At 36.6% G+C, this 24,796-nt stretch overlaps 1 protein-coding gene across 1 annotated transcript; it reads right to left on the bottom strand.

Moving 5' to 3' along the window:
• Positions 1–217: 217 nt before the first annotated feature.
• On the bottom strand, positions 218–7,056 carry LOC137771359 (stromelysin-1-like). The gene is made up of 10 exons (XM_068554597.1): positions 6,915–7,056; positions 5,899–6,143; positions 5,660–5,808; positions 5,410–5,535; positions 4,863–5,027; positions 4,532–4,676; positions 3,504–3,637; positions 3,052–3,211; positions 1,844–1,947; positions 218–914 (listed from the first exon to the last, which is right to left on the bottom strand). Exons 1-10 carry the CDS (start codon positions 7,023–7,025, stop codon positions 814–816), a joined length of 1,440 nt encoding a protein of 479 aa, XP_068410698.1. The 5' UTR covers positions 7,026–7,056; the 3' UTR covers positions 218–813.
• Positions 7,057–24,796: the final 17,740 nt, after the last annotated feature.

Raw genomic sequence — 24,796 nt, 5'->3', positions numbered from 1 at the left:
TTTTTTTTTTTAAAACATCTTTATTGAAGTGTAATTGCTTTACAATGGTGTGTTAGTTTCTGCTTTATAACAAAGTGAATCAGTTATACATACACATATGTTCCCATATCTCTTCCCTCTTGCATCTCCCTCCCTCCCACCCTCCCTATCCCACCTAGAATCTAAGGAAAAAAAAAAAAAAAAAAGGTCATGAAGAACCTAGTGGCAAGACGGGAATAAAGACACAACTTTTTTCAGAGCCTGCTCTATAAGGTGACAACTTCCCTAGATCTTTCTCCTTAGGTATGTCAGGAACACATACGATGCCTGGTTGGTGGAAATAGCATCTCTTTTGTAGGGTACCTGGGGAGGGCAAGTGGCAGATTGTTTCCAGTTCTGGATGAGCTCATTGTGAGGTCCCAGCTGTGGAGATCCTAATCCTGCCACCTCTACTGTCTCCTGCTCAGTCCACAATGCGCCCAAGATTGTGAGGACAACTCGTCCTTGAAACAAACAAAACAATAAAATAAAATAACTGACAACTCGTCTTTATTAAATAATAAGAAAATATTCTATATAAAGTCACTTGTCTGTTGCACAAGTGCTTCTTCCTTCCCTGTGGGAGGCTACCCCATGTGAGCAAAGTGCAAACACACAGCCCATTTGAATGCCCTGAAATTTGTGAAGCTAACGGGCAAGACACACCAGCTCACACTCTCATTCTCAGTCACTGCACACACAGGAGAAAATGAACCATTTCAATTCACAGAGACTTAGGTGAAGAGCTATCAGCTTCATTTAGAATTCGCATGTTATGCCTTCTAAGCATCTCTCCTAACAATTCAACCAGCTGTTACTCTTCAAAACATGTGTCACTTTCTTTGCATTTGGGTCAAACTCCAACTGCGAAGATCCATTGAAGAAATAGAAAAACCCTGCAAATACAGACAGGGGAAATAGTGAGGTATTTTTTCCAATAAATAAATTTGGCAAAGTACAAAACTCATAATAATAGATACCTAAAAGCAGAAAGTGTTTATAGAATTATACTACTTGCCAGGGACTACGTTAAACATTTTACATGATGCTTTTTCATTTATTTCTGCAACAATCCTAAGAGGCATGTATATCTAACTCCATTTTACAGATGAAGAAGTTGAGGTTCAGACAAATTTAGATGCTTGCCCAAGGTCACTCAACAGGGAAAGAATGGAGATGGCACTCATCTTCAGCTCTGTCTGACAGCAAAATCATGCTCTGAGTAATTAGGTTATTCTGCTTGCAGTCAGATAAAATTCTCTGCATCTTTGGAAACTGTGGTATCTTTAAGCTTTTCCTTCGCAATACTCCTCCTCCCCTTTCCTCATGAGGCAGCCTGAGGGGCATTTCCGGCCTCAGAGAGGCACAGGGACTCTTTCAGAGACAGATGATCCTTTATGGCTCTGCCATCATGGTGCTCAGATTACCTTTCAATAAAGATCATCTATCCCTCCACCCATCTATCCCTGAGGAGGAAAAAAAATCTTTTTTTAGACTTTGGGCTCATGGAAAGTTAAATATTGGCAACTGACTGACTACTCAGGAAAGACAGAGAAAATCTCCCTGGGAATTAGTAGCAGCAGTGGGATAGAGAAAGCCAGCTGGTCAGTGTTAAACTTGGCCACACCACTTGAGGGAATTTTTGTATAGCTTATTATATGAGGTAGTCATATAATTGATATGAAATTCATAAGTTGAAATTTAGGGTTGAGAGGAGGAACCTGGTTAAAGAAAACTGTTATGAAAAATTTCAATTTTCCTCTTCCCTCTGATACTATAGACTGTTTCAAGTGCCCCACTGCCAACAAAATAAGGGTCCTCTTACCAAATGCTTCAAAAACAGCATCCACCTCTGGGTCAACCCCTGGGAAGTCTTCCACTATTTGCTTGGGAAAGCCTGGCTCCATGGATTGTCTCTTCTCATCAAATCTGCACCGAGTAAAAGAAAAAAAGCTCAGCATTGCATGGAGGTCATGTTACCAAAATTCGTAAATCATGTTAGGTCTAATGTGGAATTCTAACAAACTTTCCAAGTACTGCAAATAAATGTCAGACATGTTTAGTGCTACAGAAATGTGTGACTTTAATGGTACTGCAAACTTAGCTCTTAAAACCTCTACCAGAAACAGAGGTAACACCCTGATCTAGCAGATGCTGTTTGTTACCATATTTCTTAGGTCTGGACAGAAAGAATCTTAATCATCCTTCTATCACAAAGATATGAACATAAAGTGAATTCAATCATTCATCTAAAATACAAATTTGAAGTTCTCTATCATACTTTGTGCATATATGTTGTCCCTACCCTGCACATCTGGATTTCCTATGGCAGTCTCCTATGAAAAGGGATTGGGACAAGAAGCAAAGCACAGTAAGTGCATCTTTGATTGTTGGCTGGACCTTGGTTGGTCCGCCCAGATCTCAGAGTCTGGGCAGATAGCCCAAGAATTAGCCTCTCTGAGAGTCCTATATAGCTAGACTGTTATTACCTGTCATCCTCTTAGGCAGAGGTAATGAATGGGTGAGGCTAAGGGAAGCCCTTGAGAATCACATAGTACAGTTGGGAAATCAAGACAGACACTCAAACAATGAGTGGATTATAAGACAAAGGGAAAGGAATGATTTTCCTGTGGCCTGGATTCGCAGGGCTTCTTTCAAAAAAGAAAAGTACAGTTGGGTTTGGAATGCAGCAGGGAAGGCTTCATGGAAGTAGTGGGACTTGAGCCAGGACTTGGAGGATGGGCAGGGTTTGTGTCGGTGGAGGAGAAAGGAGAACACTCCAGGCGGATGGGTCAACAACACAAAGGGAAGCTCCAGCTTATTGTACATGTGACTCAAAACAGGAGAGCTTAAGAAATGCCTGTTATCAGGCACTGCTATATTTGAAAGTAGGTACTTCCCCACAGTTGTCTAAAGCCCCACCATTCCTATTGTGAGGGATGCAGGTCTAAGAGTAAGGCGGGGGATTTCCTTAGAGAAAGAAAATAATTTCCCTAATTAGGATCATACAAAGTCATTCCAATCAAATTTTACCTCCAGTATTTGTCCTCTACAAAGAAGTATGTTTTCTTCTTTTCCTTATCAGAAAAGGCTGCATCTATTTTCCTTATTGTTGAAGGAAAACCCAGGGTACGGATGTCTCTTGGGTAACCTGCTTGCACCTCATTTCCTCTGATGGCCCAGAACTGATTTCCTGTGGGTTTTTTTTTTAAAAATCACAATCACTTTGAATCTATAACAGATATCTTTGTTTTTAGAAATACTTCTTAGCATCTTTAATTTTCATAGTAAAAGGGAAGCCAGAATATTAGATTTAGTCACCAGCTCAAAATAGACATTAAACAAAAATTTGCAGCTTGAATGAATGAACACAGACCAAATGAGGGAATTTACAACTCTGAGCAATTTCCAATTAAACTCTTAATCAATTTTCCAGTGAGAGGCTTTATTTCAGCAAGTTAAAGAAATTATTATATAATAATTACCTTTAAAAATGAAAACGCTGTCTTTGCTAATAACTTCATATGCAGCATCTATGCCTGAAGGAAGAGATGGCCAAAACGAAGAGATCAAATGAAATTCAGGTACAAGTGTCCTGAAGGATTTGCGCCAAAAATGTCTGAAAAATATGTAAAAAGAAATGAAAATTGAAAGAAGTCTTTCACCTTTCAGCATATTTTCTTCATTGTCCTGTCTCACACATCTTCCCCCATTCCCACATCCTCTAGGCTCGATGACAGACAGAAATCAGGTATGTTGTCACTGGGGAAAAATCTTTCCTTTTTTTCCAGAAGATTGCACTGGACCTGTTGCCGTAGGATTCCAGAGTAATGTCTTCTGTGAAAGGAAATTTATCTTACAATACAAATTAATCAGCTGACTGTAACCTTTAAATATCTACAATTCATGCAAAACAATATATATATTATACCATCATTTATACTTTCAAAAAGATAGACAGATGTGTGTGTATGTATACATGCATGTAAGTATATTTTTATATATACACAGAACAATTCTGGAAGGATATTTAAGAGTTCATCACTATGGATGAAGATAGGGAGAACTGAGGAACTAAGAGTCAATGATGTGGTGATGACTTCCTTTTAACTTTCTTTCCACTTGTGCAGTTTTATCATGTGCATATTTATCCAGCAGTGAGTAAATTAATTGATTAAATGTAATGGTATCCTGGTATCATTTTTAAAGGAAGTAAAGATAAAATTCTGATTCTAAAGTTCTACTTGTGCCTTTTGAAAAGCAACTGTAACTTATAACATTTGGGAATGACAATTACAGGGTAAAAATCAAATCATCCTAAGTCTTTGAAAATGAACTTGACAATTTTAGGAAAATGTGGAAAGTGAAGCATCAGAAAGATTCCAAGTTCAGAGCAAAATTTTTTGTTTTAAATATTTAAAAATCCCTATCAAGTTTCTGTTTGTTTTCCTCGCTAAGCATTGTATAGATACATCAAAAGAATAGATAGGAAAATATAGTTTTCTGGTCTGACCTGTCTTTAAAGAAGAGAATTTCTCCCCTCAGAGTGCTGACTGCATCAAAGGACAAAGCAGGATCACATGTGGCTGGTGTGCCAGGTTCTGGAGGCACAGATTCTGTGGGCACCACAGGGTCATCTGGAGAAGCTGTCGGAGGTCCTAAAGGGAACAGATATGAGGATGCAAACATTAGAAGAAATGTGATTCTTCTGTCAATTTATATCCTTTCCAAACATTCTCAAAGTGCTTTGAGTTAAATTACAAATGCTTTATGCAGCATTTTGAAGCTTTCCTGAAGACCGTCATTGCAAAGTTACAATGCCTAATTTTTCCAGCATCACTCACCATACAGGGACTGAATGCCATTCACATCATCTTGAGAAAGGTGGAACCGAGTCAGGTCTGCGAATGGCTTGTAGACTGGATACATCAAAGCTTCACTGTTGGTAGAGTGTTGGAGACCCAGGGAATGGCCAAGTTCATGGGCAGCAACGAGGAATAAATTGATCCCTATTTAAGAAATCATAAATAATAGTTACTCATTCCTTAAATACATGTACATTACACAGATCAGCTGTGTATTATATTTGTTTACTTCCTGGAAACACACAGTGCTTCCCCCTTCTTTTTTTTTCTTTTGGTTAATTGATCAATTGACTGAGTACACTTAATGGAAAGCCAAGTGTTTTTCAAGGCTCATTCTTGAAATCAATCTCTGGGACAAAGTATCCAGCCATATCCAATTACTCCCATCTCCAGCCTGATTCTGCTGATTCTTGACCCATTGGGAAATCCATAACACCCCATTTCTTCAGTATTCTTAGCTATTAAGAGTTCTCCAAGTTAAAACAAAAATCAACACTGAAATCATTCTGAGAGATGTATAACTAACCTGATGTATCCTTTGTCCATTTTTCATCATCATCAAAGTGAGCATCTCCATAAATCCCTGGCCCAGGTGGATAGGCGTGAGCCAAAACTTTTCCAGGTCCATCAAAAGGGCTAAAGTCTCCATGTTCTAAGAGAGAAAAAAATTTTTATTGGCAAGATTAGTAATTAGGATCTCTCTGGAATCTTTTCTAATGAAACAACAACAGATAAAATTTTGCATGGGTTTTTTTTTCCTTGTTTCTGTTTTTTACCTCGAACTGCAAAAATTATCATTATGTCTGCCTGTCCTTCATTGATCCTGGAGAATGTAAATGGAGTCACCTCCTCCCAGACTGCCAGAGCTTTCTCAATGGCAGAATCAACAGCATCTCTTGGCAAATCCAGTGTATAATTCACAATCCTGTATGAAAAAAAAATGAAGATACTATTTCTCCTGTGATAGTGATTTATAAACCTCAGTATTATGTCAAAATCTCTTTGGACCCATTACCTGTAAGTGAGGTGAGTTTTCCTCCACTTGGGCATGCCAGGAAAGGTGCTGAAGTGACCAACATCAGGAACCCCACATCTGGGCTTGCGTATCACCTCCAGAGTGTCAGAGTCCAGCTTCCCTGTCACTTCCAACCCCAGGAACCTCTGCATTTCTTGTATTTTTTTAACTACAGGACCACTGTCCTTTCTTCTAACAAACTGTTTCACATCCTTTTCAAGGTTGTAGTAGTTTTCGAGGTATTGCTAGCAGAAACATAAGTATAGTTTTTAGGTCATTCTTATGATTTTTAGTGGTTTATGGTAAACTTGTACAGTTGCTCACTTAATCTATTTGAAATATTCCTCTAGTTTATTGAAATCAAAGTAAGTGTCATATTTGTTTAATTCTTCAATTGCAGACTCCTCCTCACTTTCATTTTATCTTTGTAACAGAATATCTCTTCAGCTTATTTTACTACCAAAGCAATGAAAATTGCAATGAATTGGAAAATCAAGATAATTATCCAGGGAACTTAAAGGAGAAAAACAAAACAAACTTCCTTGTGCATAATTATATATTTCAGCTACATTTATTCAATTTTCCATTTTATGCTTCTCACAAGGGCCTGGCTTGAGAAAAAAACTTAGACAAATCTCTATGTCTAAACATGACACCAGAAATAAAAGCATCCATCTAACTTTATATTGGATTAAAATACCTACAGAAGTTCCAAAGCAAGATATATTTCATATACTCTCCACTTGCTAATCATGTGTCTTAAGCAGTGCTGCTAGTAAGGTGGCTTTGATCTTAGGAAATTACCTAATATCTCTGGCTTTTGTTTCTTCTGGCATCAAAAGAGGAGTCCAAATAGGTGATACTGAGACCCTCTCCACGTACAACACTCTATAACTCTCTGCCTTTGAACTTCTTATACATTAAGTTCAAACAATTCTGTGAGTTTTATAAATAGAAAGCAGAGAGGGTTTCCACTTGGCCCTGTCAGGGAGCGTGAGGGCTGGCTCCTTAATTACCTGAACAAGGTCCATGCTGTCATCCTTGTCCTTTGCAGCTCTGTCCAATGGATAGGCTGAGCAAACTGCCACACATAGCAACAGCAGAACTGGAAGATTCCTCACTTCCATTGACTTTTCTCAGCTCTCTGTTGTCTTAATGCCTTGCTCTCTGCCTATCTTCTTCTAGGTTAACGGTCTGGAGTCCGATTTTTATAGGGTGACAATGTTTGTTTAGATCACCCACACACAGCTTGACTCATGATTGCTTTCCTATGAATGGCAGCAGGACCATTTCCAAAAAGTCCAAATCCAAAATAGGATGATACAACCTACTTTACTAATTTCTCTCAACCTTTCCAATTTTGCAAGTCAGAAGAGTGATTAATCTCCAGGAAATGCTTCCTGTCTTGGTAAGAAGAAAACTGGGGCATTTTTTTTTATTCTGGAAAAAAAAAGTGACTGGAATTTACTAGATAGTTTATGTTTGTGGATTTGAGAAGTAGGATGACATGGTAAAAAAGTCAGAATTCTGTAGAACTTTTAAATGTAATTTTAATTTAAGAAGAACATATTTAAAATCAAATGTAATAAGATATAAGTAAATGCAAAGCTGTACATAAATAGCTGCAGTCTATACTATTAAATTCTGTAAAAACAGAAGAAATACTATCTAGAATAAAATTGAAAGGGAAATTCACTTTTTGAGCCTTTGATTTGAAATACCTATTGTCACATTCTGCTTGGATTTGTTAGTCCTTGAGGAGGAGATGCTCATGGGAAGGATGCTCATTCCTCAAGATTTTGAGGAAGAAGGACACATATCCATTTTCTTTTGGTTGGTCTTAATTCTGTACCCAATTTATTAATGGGTGATGGACCTGTAATAGCTACTCTACAAATACTCAAAGAATTGATATAAATTACTTTGTTCACTAGACTGAAATTCTTCTCTGTCTTATCTCCTACTCTTTTCTTATTCTCTTTCAATCTCTTTTCTTCCTCCCTAAATTCAAATTTGTAGATATTTTAAAGTTAAAAAAAAAGCCATCCTAAATTCGTGTCCCTTGCTTATCATTTTTCTCTTCTCTTCTCCTCCTTTTTTTCCTTTTTCTTTTCCTTCCCTTCCCTTTCCTACCTTTTCTTTCTTTTTCTTTGTCAACTAGAGTACTGCTCACATCACTTGTGTGAAATAAATGCTGGCAAGGAAGACCTTAAACTTTCCCAGAAGAAGAAACTTTGTTAAACACTTTACATACAATCCTCCTGCCACCTGCCACCCACCTATCTCCCCACCAACCTCACTTCCTATATCCTTAGAAAAATAAATTAAAAAAGAAACTCAAAAGGGATGCAAGTGGGAGGAAGCAAAACTTACACTTATTAAACATTTACTAAGTGCACAAACTTTTATTTATCACCACACTTTGTTTTTTCTTTGTTTGCTTGCTTATTTGTTTACTAAGAGCAGAATATCCTGGGAGTGAGAATTAAATAAAATGATGAATAAAAATGTGCACTTAATGAACATTTAATAAGTGTACATTTTGATTTCTCCCACTTGCATCCCTTTTGCATTTTCCTTTTTTGCTTTACTTTTTGTGTGTTTTTAAAGAAATATTGGAGATGTTTCACTCAATATTTATAGAAGATGTAATAGGATTCCTCAGTGGTTGTAACCTGTAGCTGGAGGTTTCCAGATGCCTAATGACCAGTTGGCAGGGGGTTATACGGTACATTTAAGCATCCATTTTTAGGCTAGATTCTGTTCAAAGACACCTCAAAGCTAGAGTTCTATATTCCTTAGTGTCTTGTTTCATTTTGACTGAGATAAGGGTAAAATACTTGTTTACACTGATGTCAGGGCAGCTAAGGGGGTTGGAGTGGTAAGGGCTTATACCAGGAAGAAACAATGAAGTCAGGCAGAAAAGGCAGTGAGAAATTAAAAGAAGAGCTGTGACATCCACAATTGTCAATTCCTTCTAAATTAAGGGTTTTACTTTGTAAATTTTCTCTGCTAGCATAATTTATAAAACATTTTTTAAATTTAGAGGGAAACTTGACAGACTTTATGTTTATTTTCCCAACTATTCAAAAGTGATTGACAAAAGAGGCCATCTTTTTCCTGAGAAAATCACAAGTTTGCCAATGCAGAACTTTGTCATCTTTTAAAACAGACTTCTCTGAGAGGTCTTCCTTGAGCCCCAGGAAGAGTTCATTACTTATTTCTTAACAGCATATGTACCTTCCTGATTTTTCATACTGAACTGTAGTGTAATGGTTTACTTATCTGCCTCCCCATATTACTGTAAATTCTTGAGGGTAGGGACAGTTTCCCATTTATTTCTGTACTCCTAATACTTAAGGTGGGGCCTTGCATACAGCAGGAACCTCAAAATTTGGTAGAGAATTAATTAATATATTAATTATGAATGAAAGGCTCACAGCAAAAGTCAAACAGGTAAATGAAAAGTCAAAAATTTCACAAATGATGCATATCTAAATTCCCATATCTTACATGTCATATTTACTAAATACCCTAATAACTGATTTATTTTATTTTATTTTCATAGAAAAAGTTTCAAGCTATCCTCTTAAGTCTCTCTAATAAGAGAATAAATAAAAGACTTATATACTTAAAATACTTATTCTTATATCTATTGAACACCCAAACTAAGACTGTGGAATCAAGGAGTTTTCTGACAATGAATGAGATAGTTTGAATTTTGTGGATTAAATTTTAAAAGAGAACAGATTAATGCAAAGGAATAGGCAAATTACACAGTAACTGAGTGAAGGAAGGAAGGGAAGGAAGAGGAAGGAAGGAAAGAAGGAAGGAAAGACAAAATGGAGGAAGGAAGAGTGGAGGGAAGGAGAAAAGGAAAGGGAAAGAAGGGAAAAAAGAAGGAAAAAGAGTAAGAAAGAGTAAATATTGGCTTGGCCAAAAAGTTCGTTCTGATTTCTCTGTCGAAATTTTTAGCCAACCCAATACATCAAATGTAGAGGGGAGTTGTGAACACTAGGTTAAAAATGGGCTTTTTCTACACAGGAAGGAAAATGACTGTTCCACAGAACAATCATTGGTCATACGGTGAAATATATACAAGGGTCAGAATGGGTGCTTTTGTAAATCTAACCTCCAGGGATCAGAGGTCTAGAAGTAAACTTAAATCTGATCCAAACTTAGATTCAAAAGTAGGCAGTTAGTCCAAGTAACATTCTGTCTCATAACTTTTCACTTTTGTCTTCCTATTTATCATGATTCTCCATGACTAATCAGATGAGATAACACATGATCCTTGCTACCTCCAGCTGATATATCATTCTTTCAGGTATTCATTCATTTCTCAAGTGTCTGAGTCTTAAATGCTTCAGAATAAACAAAGTAAGACTGTAGATTTGGAGATAATATTTAAATGAGAAATATAGAAAAAAAAGTGACCAAATTAGCTACTTAAAAATAGGAAAGAAGGAAGGATGAGATGACAGAATGAAGGAATGAATGAAGGAGAAAAGGGTATAATCTCATAGAGTAGATGACCTCTGCATAAGATTTTATAAGAAATAAAGAAAGAAGCTGTACTGGAAATATGCAGAAGAAAAGCTGTTTAGTTTAGAAAAAGCCCAAGGTAAAGCCACAAATAAGTGAAGCCTGAAATGATTTGGACATAGAGGAAAATCCAGGAACAGGATAAACAACCATACAGAGTCAAGAAAATTTAGAGTCTATACGTAAAATGGCAAAGGGTTAATTTTTTATTGAAGTGAAAAATGTGTGAAGGGGAATAATGAAAAATGAAAAATAAAGTTATGGGAAGACAGACTGAGGCTCATTGTGGAAAGCCATTAGCCTGCAGCTAAGATGTTTAGTTTATTTAATTTATTTTACAGCAAGTCCCCTACATATGAACCTTCAGGTTGCGAACTTTCAAAGATGCGAACATGCGTTCCATCAACGTCAGGCGTGAGTGAAATTGCAGCTTGCCCTCCCTCTCCTATTGCTGACCATCTTTCAGCTCTACCATCTCCCACCTCCTCTCCCTCCTCCAGTCAGTAACTCTTCTTGCCCATTCACTCGATGCCAGCCCCTTTATGGCAGCTGTTGTACTGTACTGCTGTACTTTCCAAGGTACTGTACTGTAAGATTAAAAATGTTTTCTTTATTTTTTGTGTTTGTTTGATTTTATGTATTATTTGTGTGAAAAGAATTATAAACCTATTACAGTACAGTACTATATAGCTGACTGTGTTAGTTGGGTACCTAGGCTAACTTTGTTGGACTTAAGAACAAATTGGACTTATGAATGCACTCTCAGAACGGAACTCGTTAGTATGTAGGGGGAATTACTGTAGATGTTTAGTTGATTTTGTAGGTGATGGAAAGCCATGTTTCTACAAAATACATTCAATTAAATTTTTTACATTTCAATAAAATTTTATATTTTTACTATAGAAAATTTAAAATATAGAAAAAAGTTAGAGGAAAATAAATCATTTACATTCAAGCTGCTAGGAGGAAAACACTATTAACACTTTACTGTACTTTTGATTTTTTAATACCTGTGTATACTTTTTTACATCATGCTGATCATGGAAAAGTTATAAAATTTTATCTATTTTTTTTTCCACAAAACTGAATCTCATCAGCCAAAAATAAGCACTAATAAGGTGATGTATTCCCTCTGCATTATAGAATAAAACATGTTGCTTATGGGTTTCTTAAAATGTACATTTTTCATGGTTGAAATCAGATCATATATGCTAATTTTTATGTCTGTTTTCCACAGAAACATTCAAACATTTTAGTTGGAATGTGAACTAGAGTAGAAATAGGGAATTGAGAACAGATAATATTTGCACGTGGAATGACTATCTTTTTCATTTATAAAAGCCTAATGACTCAGGTCACTCAACAAGAGTGGTAAGTGTGTTGAAATCCATTATTCAAATTCCTTAGCAATAACAATGGCCATTATGTGACTCCAGGCAACTCTGATTTTATGGAAAGAAGGAGAGCATTTTGTAATATTCTTGGCATAATTATTTCAATTGTGCAAACAAATAACAAACTTTTTAGTGGTACTCCAGTGGGCAGTATATTTCATCTGATTGTAGGATATAAAATGTTGCTCGAGAAACACTTTTTTTCATATGATGATTAGAGTAGAAGCAGAAGGGAAATAGGTGTGAGAAGCAGCATGGACCAAGCATAACCCCATACTGCCAAATCCACCTGACAAGTCACCTTTCAGTTAGAAAACTGCAAACAAACCAAGAAAAGATAGCTCTGTTAAACTTTTTAGAGCCTGAACTATGCATTCTGGAATTGTTCATTTTGAGTCAGTTGGCAATTGTATGTCTTTATGTAATTTTCCAAGGGTGGTTCAGGAGAAATTTACTGATTCTAGCATATCTGAGCATCTCTTTTGTTAACCTCTCTTATGGAAGATATCTTGGATGGGTATGCAACTCTACGGTCACAATTTCTTTTCTCTCTTCCAGAATCAACATCCATCCGATAGAGATGTAGCTTCAGTGTTTTCTCATTCATAGAAAAATAAATGTCCTTGTCTCTGATCAGACATTTGAGGAAAAAAATATATTTCTAGTTCTTTCAAACGACCATAAGTTCCTGAGGTTTCATATGATAAACATAGATAAGCAATCTTTTGTTTTATCCAATATAGCTTCTCTGTCCTTATAAACAGTGGAAAAATGTATTCTAAAAGAGCAACTTTGTTTTCAATGTTATAACTTCTTTTTTTCCTTGCATTTTATGTGCTGTAGTGCAAGTTTGGGAAAGACTACTTCAGTGGCTACTAGCCAGTGTCTTCTTTTTTTAAAAGAACTATTAAATATACACATATATATAATTTTCTAATTATATATAGTTTTGTGCTTTACATTTAGGTCTGTGATTCATTTTGAGCTAATTTTTGTGAAGAGTGTAAGACTGCATCTCAATTCAGTTTTTTCCATGTGCATTTCCAGTTGTCCCAGCACCATTTGTTGAAAATACTATCTTTGCTCCATTGCATTGCCTTTGATCCTTTGTCAAAGATCAGTTGACTATATTTATGTGAATCTATATCTGGTCTCTCTATTCTGTTTCATTGATCTATTTATCTATTATTTTACCCATACCACACTGAGTTGATTACTGTAGCACATTGTCCTCCTTCAACACTGTGTTGGCTATTCTGGATCTTCTGCCTCTCAATATAAACTTTAGTATTAGTTTGTTATACCCAAAAAATAACTTGCTGGGATTTTGATTGAGGCCATTTGTTTTCTCAGACTGAAAATTTTCCCATTTAATGTTTTTTGTAAGATAAGTGAAAACATTGGAACATTGCTTCTGTGAGATTTATCTGGCAGTAGTGATTGAGGTGGATTAGAATAAAAAGAAAATAACATTGACTGGTTTATTATAATCATCTAAGTGAGCTGTAAGGGGAATCTGAAGGATTGCAGATATAAGTAAAAAGAATTGAGAATGGAAAGAGATGATACAGACAGAAAAGGGACAGGAAGGATAAAAAAGGCATAACATAACAAATCACAGCAAGATCCTTTTTGACCCAACTCCTAGAGAAATGGAAATAAAAACACAAATAAACAAATGGGACCTAATGAAACTTAAAAGCTTTTGCACAGCAAAGGAAACCATAAACAAGACGAAAAGACAACCCTCAGAATGGGAGAAAATATTTGCAAATGAAGAAACTGACAAAGGATTAATCTCCAAGATTTACAAGCAGCTCATGCAGCTCAATAACAAAAAAAACAAACAACCCAACCCAAAAATGGGCAGAAGACCTAAATAGACATTTCTCCAAAGAAGATATACAGATTGCCAACAGACACATGAAAGAATGCTCAACATCATTAATCATTAGAGAAATGCAAATCAAAACTACAATGAGATAGCATCTCACACTGGTCAGAATGGCCATCATCAAAAAATCTAGAAACAATAAATGCTGGAGAGGGTGTGGAGAAAAGGGAACACTCTTGCACTGTTGGTGGGAATGTAAATTGATACAGCCACTATGGAGAACAGTATGGAGGTTCCTTAAAAAACTAAAAATAGAACTACCATATGACCCAGCAATCCCACTACTGGGCATATACCCTGAGAAAACCATAATTCAAAAAGAGTCATGTACCAAAATGTTCATTGCAGCTCTATTTACAATAGCCAGGACATGGAAGCAACCTAAGTGTCCATCATCAGATGAATGGATAAAGAAGATGTGGCACATATATACAATGGAATATTACTCACCCATAAAAAGAAACAAAATGGAGGTATTTGTAGTGAGGTGGATGGAGTTAGAGTCTGTCATACAGAGTGAAGTAAGTCAGAAAGAGAAAAACAAATACAGTATGCTAACACATATATATGGAATCTAAGGAAAAAAAAAAAAGGTCATGAAGAACCTAGTGGCAAGACGGGAATAAAGACACAGACCTACTAGAGAATGGACTTGGGGATATGGGGAGGGGGAAGGGTAAGATGTGACAGGGTGAGAGAGTGGCATGGACATATATACACTACTAAATATAAAATAGATAGCTAGTGGGAAGCAGTCACATAGCACAGGGAAATCAGCTCTGTGCTTTGTGACCACCTAGAGGGGTGGGATAGGGAGGGTGGGAGGGAGGGAGATGCAAGAAGGAAGAGATATGGGAACATATGTGTATGTATAACTGATTCACTTTGTTATAAAGCAGAAACTAACACACCATTGTAAAGCAATTATACTCCAATAAAGATGTTAAAAAAAAAAAAAAAGGCATGGATGCCATTAATCTTGCAAAATGGGAAGAATTGAAACTAGCTCATCTACAGTTGAGGTTGAGTTCCTTTCTTTGTGACGTGGCAGGTCTCTCCCTGGTGTGGAGAAAAACAAAGACCAACCAAATGAGACCAAGCAATTGCTATTTATCCAGAGCTTGCTGTAACATGGGAGTCAGACACCAAAACGTGTGTTTTCACAGAGACTCAAAGCGGATAGACACATGGGAAACATTACGGTGTGGAAAAGGGAACTTTTCGTGTATATCCTGATTGAAAGCTATTGATCTGGGGATGCTGTAGGTGGGCTAACTAGAAGTGCGTATCCTGTGAAATTGGTTAGGAAATCCAATTGGATCCTCAGTTGGAAATGAGACAAAAATAAGGCCGTCAGTTTCTCAGAAAATCTTAGGCATTTTAGATTGATTATCACAGAAGTCGTCGTTTAGCCTCCTGGATTGTCACTAGAGATATCAATCTAGCTTCCTGCACTTACAACAAGCTGGCTTCCTAGGTTGTTTATTGAAGATAAGGAGATTGGTTTCCTGGGCAGGTTGCTACAGGTTGTGGGTCAAAGTTCTATTTTTATATATAGTACAATCATTGTCTGTTTGTCTATTCAGTCTCTCACTGGAAAAGTCTCTACTCCATGCCTTATGCACCTCTGAAATAGATGAAAGTTTGGGGTATTTACACTTGGCTGAATTACTTTTTCTTTTGTTATCCATATATTTTTTGATTAAATTCTGGAATTTATAAGTGCTTTATTCTACAGGTTAGGTCAAATATCTGTAACCAGTGATACTCATTGCCCTGACAAATCTGTGTAATGATCCTAGGCACTGCTTTGCCACGGCTGAGACACTTCACCTTCTTATGAGTCATGATTTGTAATGTTGACACACCTTTTTGGATGGGTTATATTATGTAGGAAGGACAAAATGAAATTGCATTGTATAACTAAATTAGAGTTGGATATGTACCAAGGCAGAGCTAACTCACATAAACCTAGAGAGCAAGTGTTAGTGTGCCAGCTTACTCTCCATTAAAGCTATACCATTAGAATAATGGAATAAAGGTTCTGAACTTTCATTATTTTATATACTTTTAGGTAATTAGTGTCTCTTACTCTTCTCAGAATGTGTAGTATGGTCAAACAGGTATGTATCAGAACTCTCTTTTAAGAAAGGAGAAAGCCACTATATATTGATTATCTACTATGAACCCAGCATGTTATATTATGTGTAATCTTTACACCCACATTACAAGGTAAATATCAGTATCCTCAGTTCACAGATGAAAAAATGGAGTTCAGAAAAGTTAAAACATTTGTTCAAGTTCACATACACAGTAAGTAGCAGAGATGATGCACATGTTGTTCAGTCAAAACCTATAAATCAAATAGAAACAAGAGTTTGTAGTGTCTTCAGACTAAATTAAATCTCTGCATTTCATCTATTTATAACACCATCTTAGCCTGGACCTAACCCTTTCCAAAAATTTTCTCTCTCAAATATTCATATTTTCAAAAACTAAATACTGGCTATGTCTATTATCCCAGTGTATGTCTCATAGTCTTCAATATTAGGGCCTCCTCTCATGAATTTCTGACGTTCTGACTTCCCTCTCCTCTTTCTAAGTCCAGTCTTTCCTGTCAATTATCTTTCACTTGTGCTGTCCATATGAAACCCAGTTAGGACAAATGTCTATGAGCAGTGAGTATGTGTTATTGAAATTCAAAAAACCAAAGTCTCCTCAGTCAGCAAGGTTGGTCAAAGTTCCAATTCCAGAAAACATCAGCAAAAATCTTGCTAGCCATGAATTCCTAAGTGCTCATTAAAAAAATCCAACTCTAAGGTTCTAAGCATAAACACACAATTCAGTACCTTTGTGGCCCAAAACACATTTCACAATCCTTCCTTCCTTTGATAATCATATTTTCTGCAATTACAAGATTGGAACATACTGTTCCAAGTCATGAATTTAGAGGAAAAGTGGAAAAACTTCTCAAATTTCCACCCTCACTTATATTCACATCTCCCTCAAGATATTTTATTGTCAACTTGACTGCTCAAAAAAAGTACAGAATTAGAGTAAGATTTTTTGTTGTTGATAATTTATTAACTGTTTTATCTTGCCCCTAATAGTTGAGCCAAATTGTATCAGATCATGCTCCTTATTAGTTGAAAAATTATTAGTCAATAGAATCAAAGTGGGATAGTAGAAACAGCTTGAGTTTGGATGAAACAGTCCTCAGTTAGAATCTTTATACGGACTTACTAGGTCTGTGACACCAAACAAATTATTTACCTTCTCTGTGTCCTTTTTTCTTTATTCTTAAAATAGCAATAAAAATGTCTATCCTACCCCTGACTACCCGTGGGCTGACACCAGCCCAGAGGGCCCATGGACCCCAGCTTGTGCAGCTAGCTCCACGGGAATATGGCTCCATGCTCTAGCAGGCCCACAGCCACTGCATGAGACAGGACCTAGCAGCCATTTGGACCAGCCCCACCTTCCAGTGTGCACACTGTAGTTGGGCCAGCCACAAAAGAAGGGGGCACACAATTCAATTAGGGGACACACAACTCAATACGGGACACTTCTACAGCATATAGCTTTAGTAACCAGAGGGGAACATATTGCTGACCCCCATAGGACATGTCCTAAATAACACCACTTTTCCAAGATCTGGAAATTCAACTGACCTACCTAATACATAGAAGTAAACACAAAGAAATAGGCAAAATGAGGAGACAGAGGAAAATGTTCCAAACAAAGTAACAATATCTTTTAAAAAGTGAAGATAAGCAATCTATCCAATAAAGAGTTCTAGGCAATGGTCATAAAATGCTCACTAAACTCGAAAGAAGAATGGATGAAAACAGTATGAATTTCAACAAAGAATTAGAAAATAAAAAAAAAAAACAGAGCTGAAGAATACAATAAATGAAATTTTAAAATATGATAGAAGGAATCAACAGTAGATTAGTTGATACCGAGGAATGGGTCAGCAATCTGGAAAACAGAGTAGTGGAAATCACCCAAGCTGAACAGAAATAAGAATTTTGAAAAAATGAAGATAGTTTAAGTGACCTCTGCAACAACATCAAGCATACTTAACTTGCATTTAAAGGGTTCCAGCAGGAGAAGAAAGAAAGAAAGTGGAAGAGAACTTATTTGAAGAAACAATAGCTAAAATACTTCTGTAAATTGGGGAAGGAAACAGGCATCCAGGTCCAGGAAGTACAGAAAACCCCCAACAAGATAAAAGTAAAGAGATCCACACCCAGACACATTATAATTAAAATGGCAAAAATTAAAGATAAAGAGAGAATGTTAAAAGTAGCAAGAGAAAAGCAACTAGTTACATACAAGGGAACTCCTATAGGATTATCAGCTGACTTCTCAGCAGAAATATTGCAGGCCAGAAAGGAGTGGCACAATATACTTAAAGAGATAAAATTTAAAACTTATAATAAAGGATACTCTATGAAACAGGGTTATCATTTAGATTTGAAGGAGAGCTAAAGAGTTTTACAAAGAAGCAAAAGCTAAAAGATTTCAGCACCACTAATTTGGCTATATAAGAAACGTTAAAGGGACTTCTCTAAGTGGGAAAGAACAGGCCACAATTAGAAATATAAAAATGATAAAAGGAAAAATCTCACCAGTAAAGGCAAACATAAAATAAAGGTAATAGATCAATCATTTAGGGACTTCCCTGGTGGTGCAGTGGTTGAGAGTCTGCCTGCCGATGCAGGGGGCACGGGTTCGAGCCCTGGTCTGGGAGGATCCCACGTGCCGCGGAGCGGCTGGGCCCATGAGCCGCAGCTGCTGAGCCTGCGCGTCTGGAGCTTGTGCTCCACAACAAGAGATGCCGTGACGGTGAGAGACCCACGCACCGCGATGAAGAGTGGCCCCCGCTTGCTGCAGCTGGAGGGAGCCCTCGCACAGAAACGAAGACCCAACACAGCCATAAATCAATAAATAAATAAATAAATCATTTAAAAGCTAGTATGAAGGTTAAAAGACAAAAGTAGTACCATCATCTATAACCAAAATAAATAGTGAAGGGATTCACAAAACAAAAAAATATAAAATATGATGACAAAAGCAGTAAACTTTGGAGAGAGGGGAGTAAAATTGCAGGGTAGTTAAAATGTGTTTGAACTTAAAACATCACCAACTTAAAATAATCAAATATATATAGCTGTATATAAATCTCATGGTAACCACAAACCAAAACTCTATAATAGATACACACAAAAAAGGGAAAGTAATTCAAACAACACTAAAGAGAGTCATCAGATCACAATGGAAGAGGGCAAAAGAAGAAGAAAAGAACAGTAACAACAACAACAACAAAAACACTACAAAATCAACCCCAAAACAATTAAAATGGCAATAAGTACATACCTGTCAATAATCACTTTAAATATTAATAGATTAAATGTTCCAATCAAAAGACATAAAGTAGCTGAGTGGATACAAAATTAAGACCCATATATATGCTGCCTATAAGAGACTCACTTCAGATCTAAAGACACACACGACTGAAAGTGAGAGGCTGGAAAAAAGTATTCCATGCAAATGGAAATAAATAGAAAGCTGAGGTAGCAATACTTATATCAGATAAAATAAACTTTAAAACAAAGACTGTAACAAGAGAGAAAGAAGAACATTGCATAATAATCAAGGGCTCAACCCAAGAAGATGATATAAAAATTATAAATATATATGCACCCAACATTGAGGCACCTAAATACATAAAGAAAAGATGAACAAACATAAAGGGAGAAGGTGAAAGTGATGCAATAATATTAGGGGACTTTAACACCAAAGAGACATCAATGGACAGATCCATCCAGACAGAAAATCAATAAGAAAACAATGGCTTTAAACAACACATTAGAGGAGATGGACTTAATGGATATATAAAGAACATTTCATCCAAAAGCAGAAGAATGCACATGTTTTTCTAGTGCAAATACATCAAAAATACATCCACAACTGGAACAATTCTCACAGAATAGTTACTGAAAGCTTGCAGAAGATCTCATACAAGCAAAGCTTCAAGATAGAACCCCACATCACCAGGCAGGACAAAGGGAAACGGGAGAAGAAGAGGATTTGGGATGGGACCAGTGTCCCTGGGAGGGAACTGTGAAAGAAGGAAGGTTCCCTCACCTTGGGAACCTCCTTCACTGGCTGGGAGGTCCCCTGGGACAGACAGGGAGCTTCAGAGGCTCAGAGAGACACCAGCAGAGATGATCCTTTTCACATCACCACATTTCCCAAGTTCGAGTGGTGTACCTGCTGGTGTGTACAGTGAGTGGGTACTGAAACTTGGGCTTCAGCAGATAGACACAAGGAGAGGACTTGGTTTAGCTGTGCAAGGACAGACTGAAGGGCCTGAAGTGTGGCCTGGGCCACAACTGGGGGTGTGTACAAGACAGAGGCAGGTCTGCCACAGGAGCCCCATTGTCAAAACAACAAGGGAGATGCATGAATCTGCCACAGCAGCCTCATTATCAGCACACTCAACAGGGCACTGCTCAGGGATGTCATGGGTTTTGAGAACTTTGTGGGCATGTATACATACAGGTGGGGCTGAAACCTGAGTCAATTACTGGCATTTCCATAGCAAGCATGGGGGCTTAGCTTCTGCAGTTTCTGGGCAGGCAGTTTTGTGAGTGCACATGCATGCCTAAGGGGCGTCTGAGCTATTTTCCAGTTCTCTCAGAGCAGAGGCAGTCCCCAAGTGCAGTGCCAGCAACATTGATCTTTGTGGGCACACACAGGGTGGCAGCCTGCATAACAAACTTTCATGTCCCTGTGGAGAATTCCTGGGGAAGAATATGCAGCAGGCTCCTTTCCCAAAGGGAGCACTCCAGTACCACCTCCTCACACCACAGCTTAGACCTGGATCTGGGGGCTTCTACTCCAACAGCTGGGAAGCAGACCTTACCCCCAACAGGTTTGTGCCAACCACAGAGCAAAGAGGAGACCCTGCCCAACATCCAGCGTAGGCTCTGGTCTCCTCAACACAAAGCACACCCTCTATCAAGGGGGAAAACACCAGCACACCCTGATGGAAAGATAGGGCAAGCATCCATACCAAAAGCAGCCCTTGCACCAAAAATATTGGACACATACTGTCTACACAGAGTCACTCACATATAAAAACAACACTTCAAGACCACAGGAGATAACTGTTTCTCCTAAATTAATAGAGTCAGAGAAATATAAGTAAAATGAAAAAGCAGAGGAACTACTCCTAATTAAAAGAACAAGAGAAATACCCTAAAAGAACAATGAAACAGACCTCTCCAGTCTACCAGTTCCCAAATTCAAAAAAAGTGATAAAAATGCTGAAGGTATTAAGACTATCAATAGAAACAGAGCTCACTGTAACAAGGAACAAGAAACTATAAAGAGAAGCCAATCAAAATTAGACAACTAAGTTGCTGAGATGAAAACTAAGCTAAAGGCAATAAATAAACTAAATAATCAGTGATCTGGAAGATAGAATTATGGAAATCACTCAATCAGAGCAGGAGATGGAAAGACAGAAAGCAACATACGAGGCCTATGGGAAAGTATAAAGTGTGCCAATCTACACATAATAAGAATCCCAGAAGAAGAAAGAGAAAAGGGGATTCAAAATATATTTGAAGAAATTATGGCTGAAAACTTCCCAAACATAAAGAAGGAAACAGATATCCAGGTATAGGAAGCACAGAGAGTCCCAAACAAAATGAACCCAACCAGACCTACTCCAAAACATATCATACTTAAAATGGCAAAAGTTAAAGAAAAAGAGAGGATTCTAAAGACAGCAAGAGAAAAAACAAAGAGTTAGTTATAAGGGAATCCCCATAAGGCTATCAGCTGACTTCTCTGCAGAAACTTTGCAGGCCAGAAGGGAATGGCATGATATATTCAAAGTCCTGAAAGGGAAAATCCTGCAACCTAGGATATTCTACCCAGCAAGATTATAATTTAGAATAGAAGGAGAGATAAAAGAATTTCTCAGACAAACAAAAACTAAAAGAATACAACAATACTAAACCTATCCTAAAAGAAATATTGAAAGGTCTTCTCTAAATAGAAAAGAAGCTAGAATCTACAGGAAAGAGAAATCACAATAGGAAAGGTAAATATATAAAATAATTGAAGATCACTTAAACAGATTAAAAAACAATTAAAAAAAACTCTGTGAAAGTGATTATAACTATAGGGAACAGCAAAAGGATAAAGATGAAAATATAAAGTAGGACATCAAAATTATGAAATGTTGGGGAAGGGAATAAGAAAATGTAAATCTTTTAGAATGTGTTTGAGCTTATATGACTACCAGTCTAAAGCAAGTAGGTCTAGTTACAGGTTAACATACTTGAAAACCAGGGTAACCACAAATCAAAAACATACAACAGATTCACAAAAACCAAAAAGAAAGGAACTCAAGCATAATGCACAAGAAAACCATCAAACCACAAAAGGAAAAATAAAAGGAAGAAGAAATACAAAATCAACTGGAAAAGAAGGTTTAAAATGTCATAAATACATAATTATCAATCAATTCTTTAAATGTCAATGGACTAAGTGCTCTGATCGAAAGACATAGAGTGGTAGATTGGACAATAAGACAAGAAACTACAATAGGCTGCCTACAAGAGACCCACTTTAGAACGAAAGATGCATGTAGATTGAAAGTGAGGGGATGTAAAAAGATATTTCATACAAATGGAAATGACAAGTAAGCAGGGTTAACGATACTCATAACAGACAAAATAGACTTAAAACAAAGGCCATAAAGAAAGACAAAGAGGGACACTATATCATGATAAAAAATCAATACAAGGAGAGGATATTACACTCGTTAACATATATGCACCCAATACAAGAGCACCTAAATACATAAAACAAATACTAACAGACATAGAGGGAGAAACTAACAGGAATACAATAATAGTGGAAGACTTTAACACCTCACTGACATCAATGAACAGATCTTCCAGACAGAAAATCAATAAGGCAACAGAGATCCTGAATGACACAATAGAACAGTTAGGCTTAATTGATATCTACAGGACACTGTATCCAAAAGAAACCAGAATACACATTCTTTTCAAGAGCACATGGAACACTCTTTAGGATATACTATATACTAGTTGTTTTGTGAAACAACCCTCAACAAATTTAAAAGGATAGAAATTATTTCAAGCAGCTTTTCTACCATAATGACATAGAATTAGAAATCAACCACAGAAAGAGAAACGAGAAAAAAAAAAAAGATTAATTAGAGACTAAACAACGTGCTACTAAAAATCCAGTAGGTCAACAGTGAAATCAAAGAGAAAAAAATATCTTGAGACAAATAACAATGAAAATACAACCATACAAAATCTATGGGATGCAGCAAAAGCAGTTCTAAGAGGGAAGTTCATAGTCATACAGACCTTGCTCAAAACACAAGAAAAATCCCAAATAAATGGCCTAACCTACCACCTAAAAGAATTAGAAAAAGAAGAAAAAACAAATCCTAAAGTCAGCAGAAGGAAGAAAATAATAAAAATCAGACAGGAAATAAATAAACTAGAGATTTAAAAAAGAGTAGAAAAATCAATATAAAGCAAGAAGTGGTTTCTTGAAAGGATAAACAAAATTCAGAAAACCTCTGGCCAGGCTCACCAAGAAGAAAGGACCCATATAAATAAAATAAGAAAAGAAAGAGGAGAAATAACAACCAATACCACAGAAAAACAACAGAAAAAAAATTATGAACAACTATATGTCAATAAAATGGACAACAAAGAAGAAATAAACCAGTTTCTAGAAACTTAACAGCCTGCAAAATCTGAATGAAGAAGACACAGACAATTTGAAAGCAATCACTAGCAGTGAAATAGAAACTGTAATTCAAAAAACTCCCTGAAAACAAAAGTCCAGGTACAGCTGACTTCTACCAAACATACAAAAAATTTATATCTATCCTTTGCAAATTCTTCCAAAAAATTGAAGAGAAGGGAACACTCCCAAGCTCATTCTATGAAGCTACCATCACCCTGATAACAAGACCAAACAGACACTACTAAAAAAGAAAATTACAGGCCAATATCCATGATGAGTATATATGCAAAAATCCTTAACAAAATATTACCAAGGTAAATCCAACAACACATAAAAAGGATCATACACCATTATCAAGTTGGATTCATCCCAGGGTCACAAGGATAGTTCAACATACACAAATTAATCAATGTGATACACCACATCAACAAAAGAAAAGACAAAACCCATATGATTGTCTCAATAAATGCAGAAAAAGCATGTGATAAAATTCAACATTCATTAATGACAAAAAATACTCTCATCAAAGTGGGTATAGAGGAAACATATCTCAACATAACAAAATCCATTTATGACAAACCCACAGCCAACATAATACTCAATGGTGAAAAGCTGAAATCTTTCCCACTAAATTCTGGAACAAGACAAGGATGCCCACTCTTACCACTTCTACTCAACATAGTATTGGAATACTATGTACATAGTATCACATAAGGAAAAGAAATAAAATCTATCCAAACTGGAAAGGAAGTGTTAGCTCTTTGTATCTGCATATAAATGTCCTTATATGCAGATGACATGATACTTTATATAGAAAACCCTAAAGACTCCACACAAAAACTATTACAACTGATAATCAAATTAGGCAAGATAGCAGAATACAAGATTAATATGCAGAAATCTGTTGCATTTCTGTACACTAACAATGAAATATCAGAAAGCGAAAGTAAAAAACAATCCCTTTTAAAATTGCATCCAAAAAAATAAAATACTTAGAAATAAATCTAACCGAGGAGGTGAAAGATTCATAGGCTGATAAGTATAAAACATTGATAAAGGAAATCAAAGATGATTCAGGGAAATGGAAACACATCCCATGCTCTTGGATTGGAAGAATTAATATTGTTAAAATGGTTATATACCCCAAGCAATCTACAGATTTTATGTGATCCCTATCAAACTACCATGACATTTCTCACAGAACAAGAACAAATAATCCTAAAATTTATATGGAACCACAAAAGAC

The sequence above is a fragment of the Eschrichtius robustus genome, chromosome 11 (genome assembly GCF_028021215.1).
Source record: "Eschrichtius robustus isolate mEscRob2 chromosome 11, mEscRob2.pri, whole genome shotgun sequence".
Lineage (NCBI taxonomy): Eukaryota > Metazoa > Chordata > Mammalia > Artiodactyla > Eschrichtiidae > Eschrichtius > Eschrichtius robustus.
The sequence above is the reverse complement of the archived record's forward strand: the minus strand, read 5'-3'. Positions and strand labels throughout refer to the sequence as shown.

What these genes read in the sequence shown, in the direction of transcription:
- LOC137771359 (XM_068554597.1), bottom strand. Translation starts at nt 7,025, where the DNA reads ATGGAAGTGAGGAATCTTCCAGTTCTGCTGTTGCTATGTGTGGCAGTT. An exon ending in ATTCTCTTCTTTAAAGACAG is followed by an intron (nt 3,638 to 4,531) that starts GTCAGACCAGAA and finishes CATATTTTTCAG; the next exon opens with ACATTTTTGGCGCAAATCCT. An exon ending in GTAGAGGACAAATACTGGAG is followed by an intron (nt 1,948 to 3,051) that starts GTAAAATTTGAT and finishes TACTCGGTGCAG; the next exon opens with ATTTGATGAGAAGAGACAAT.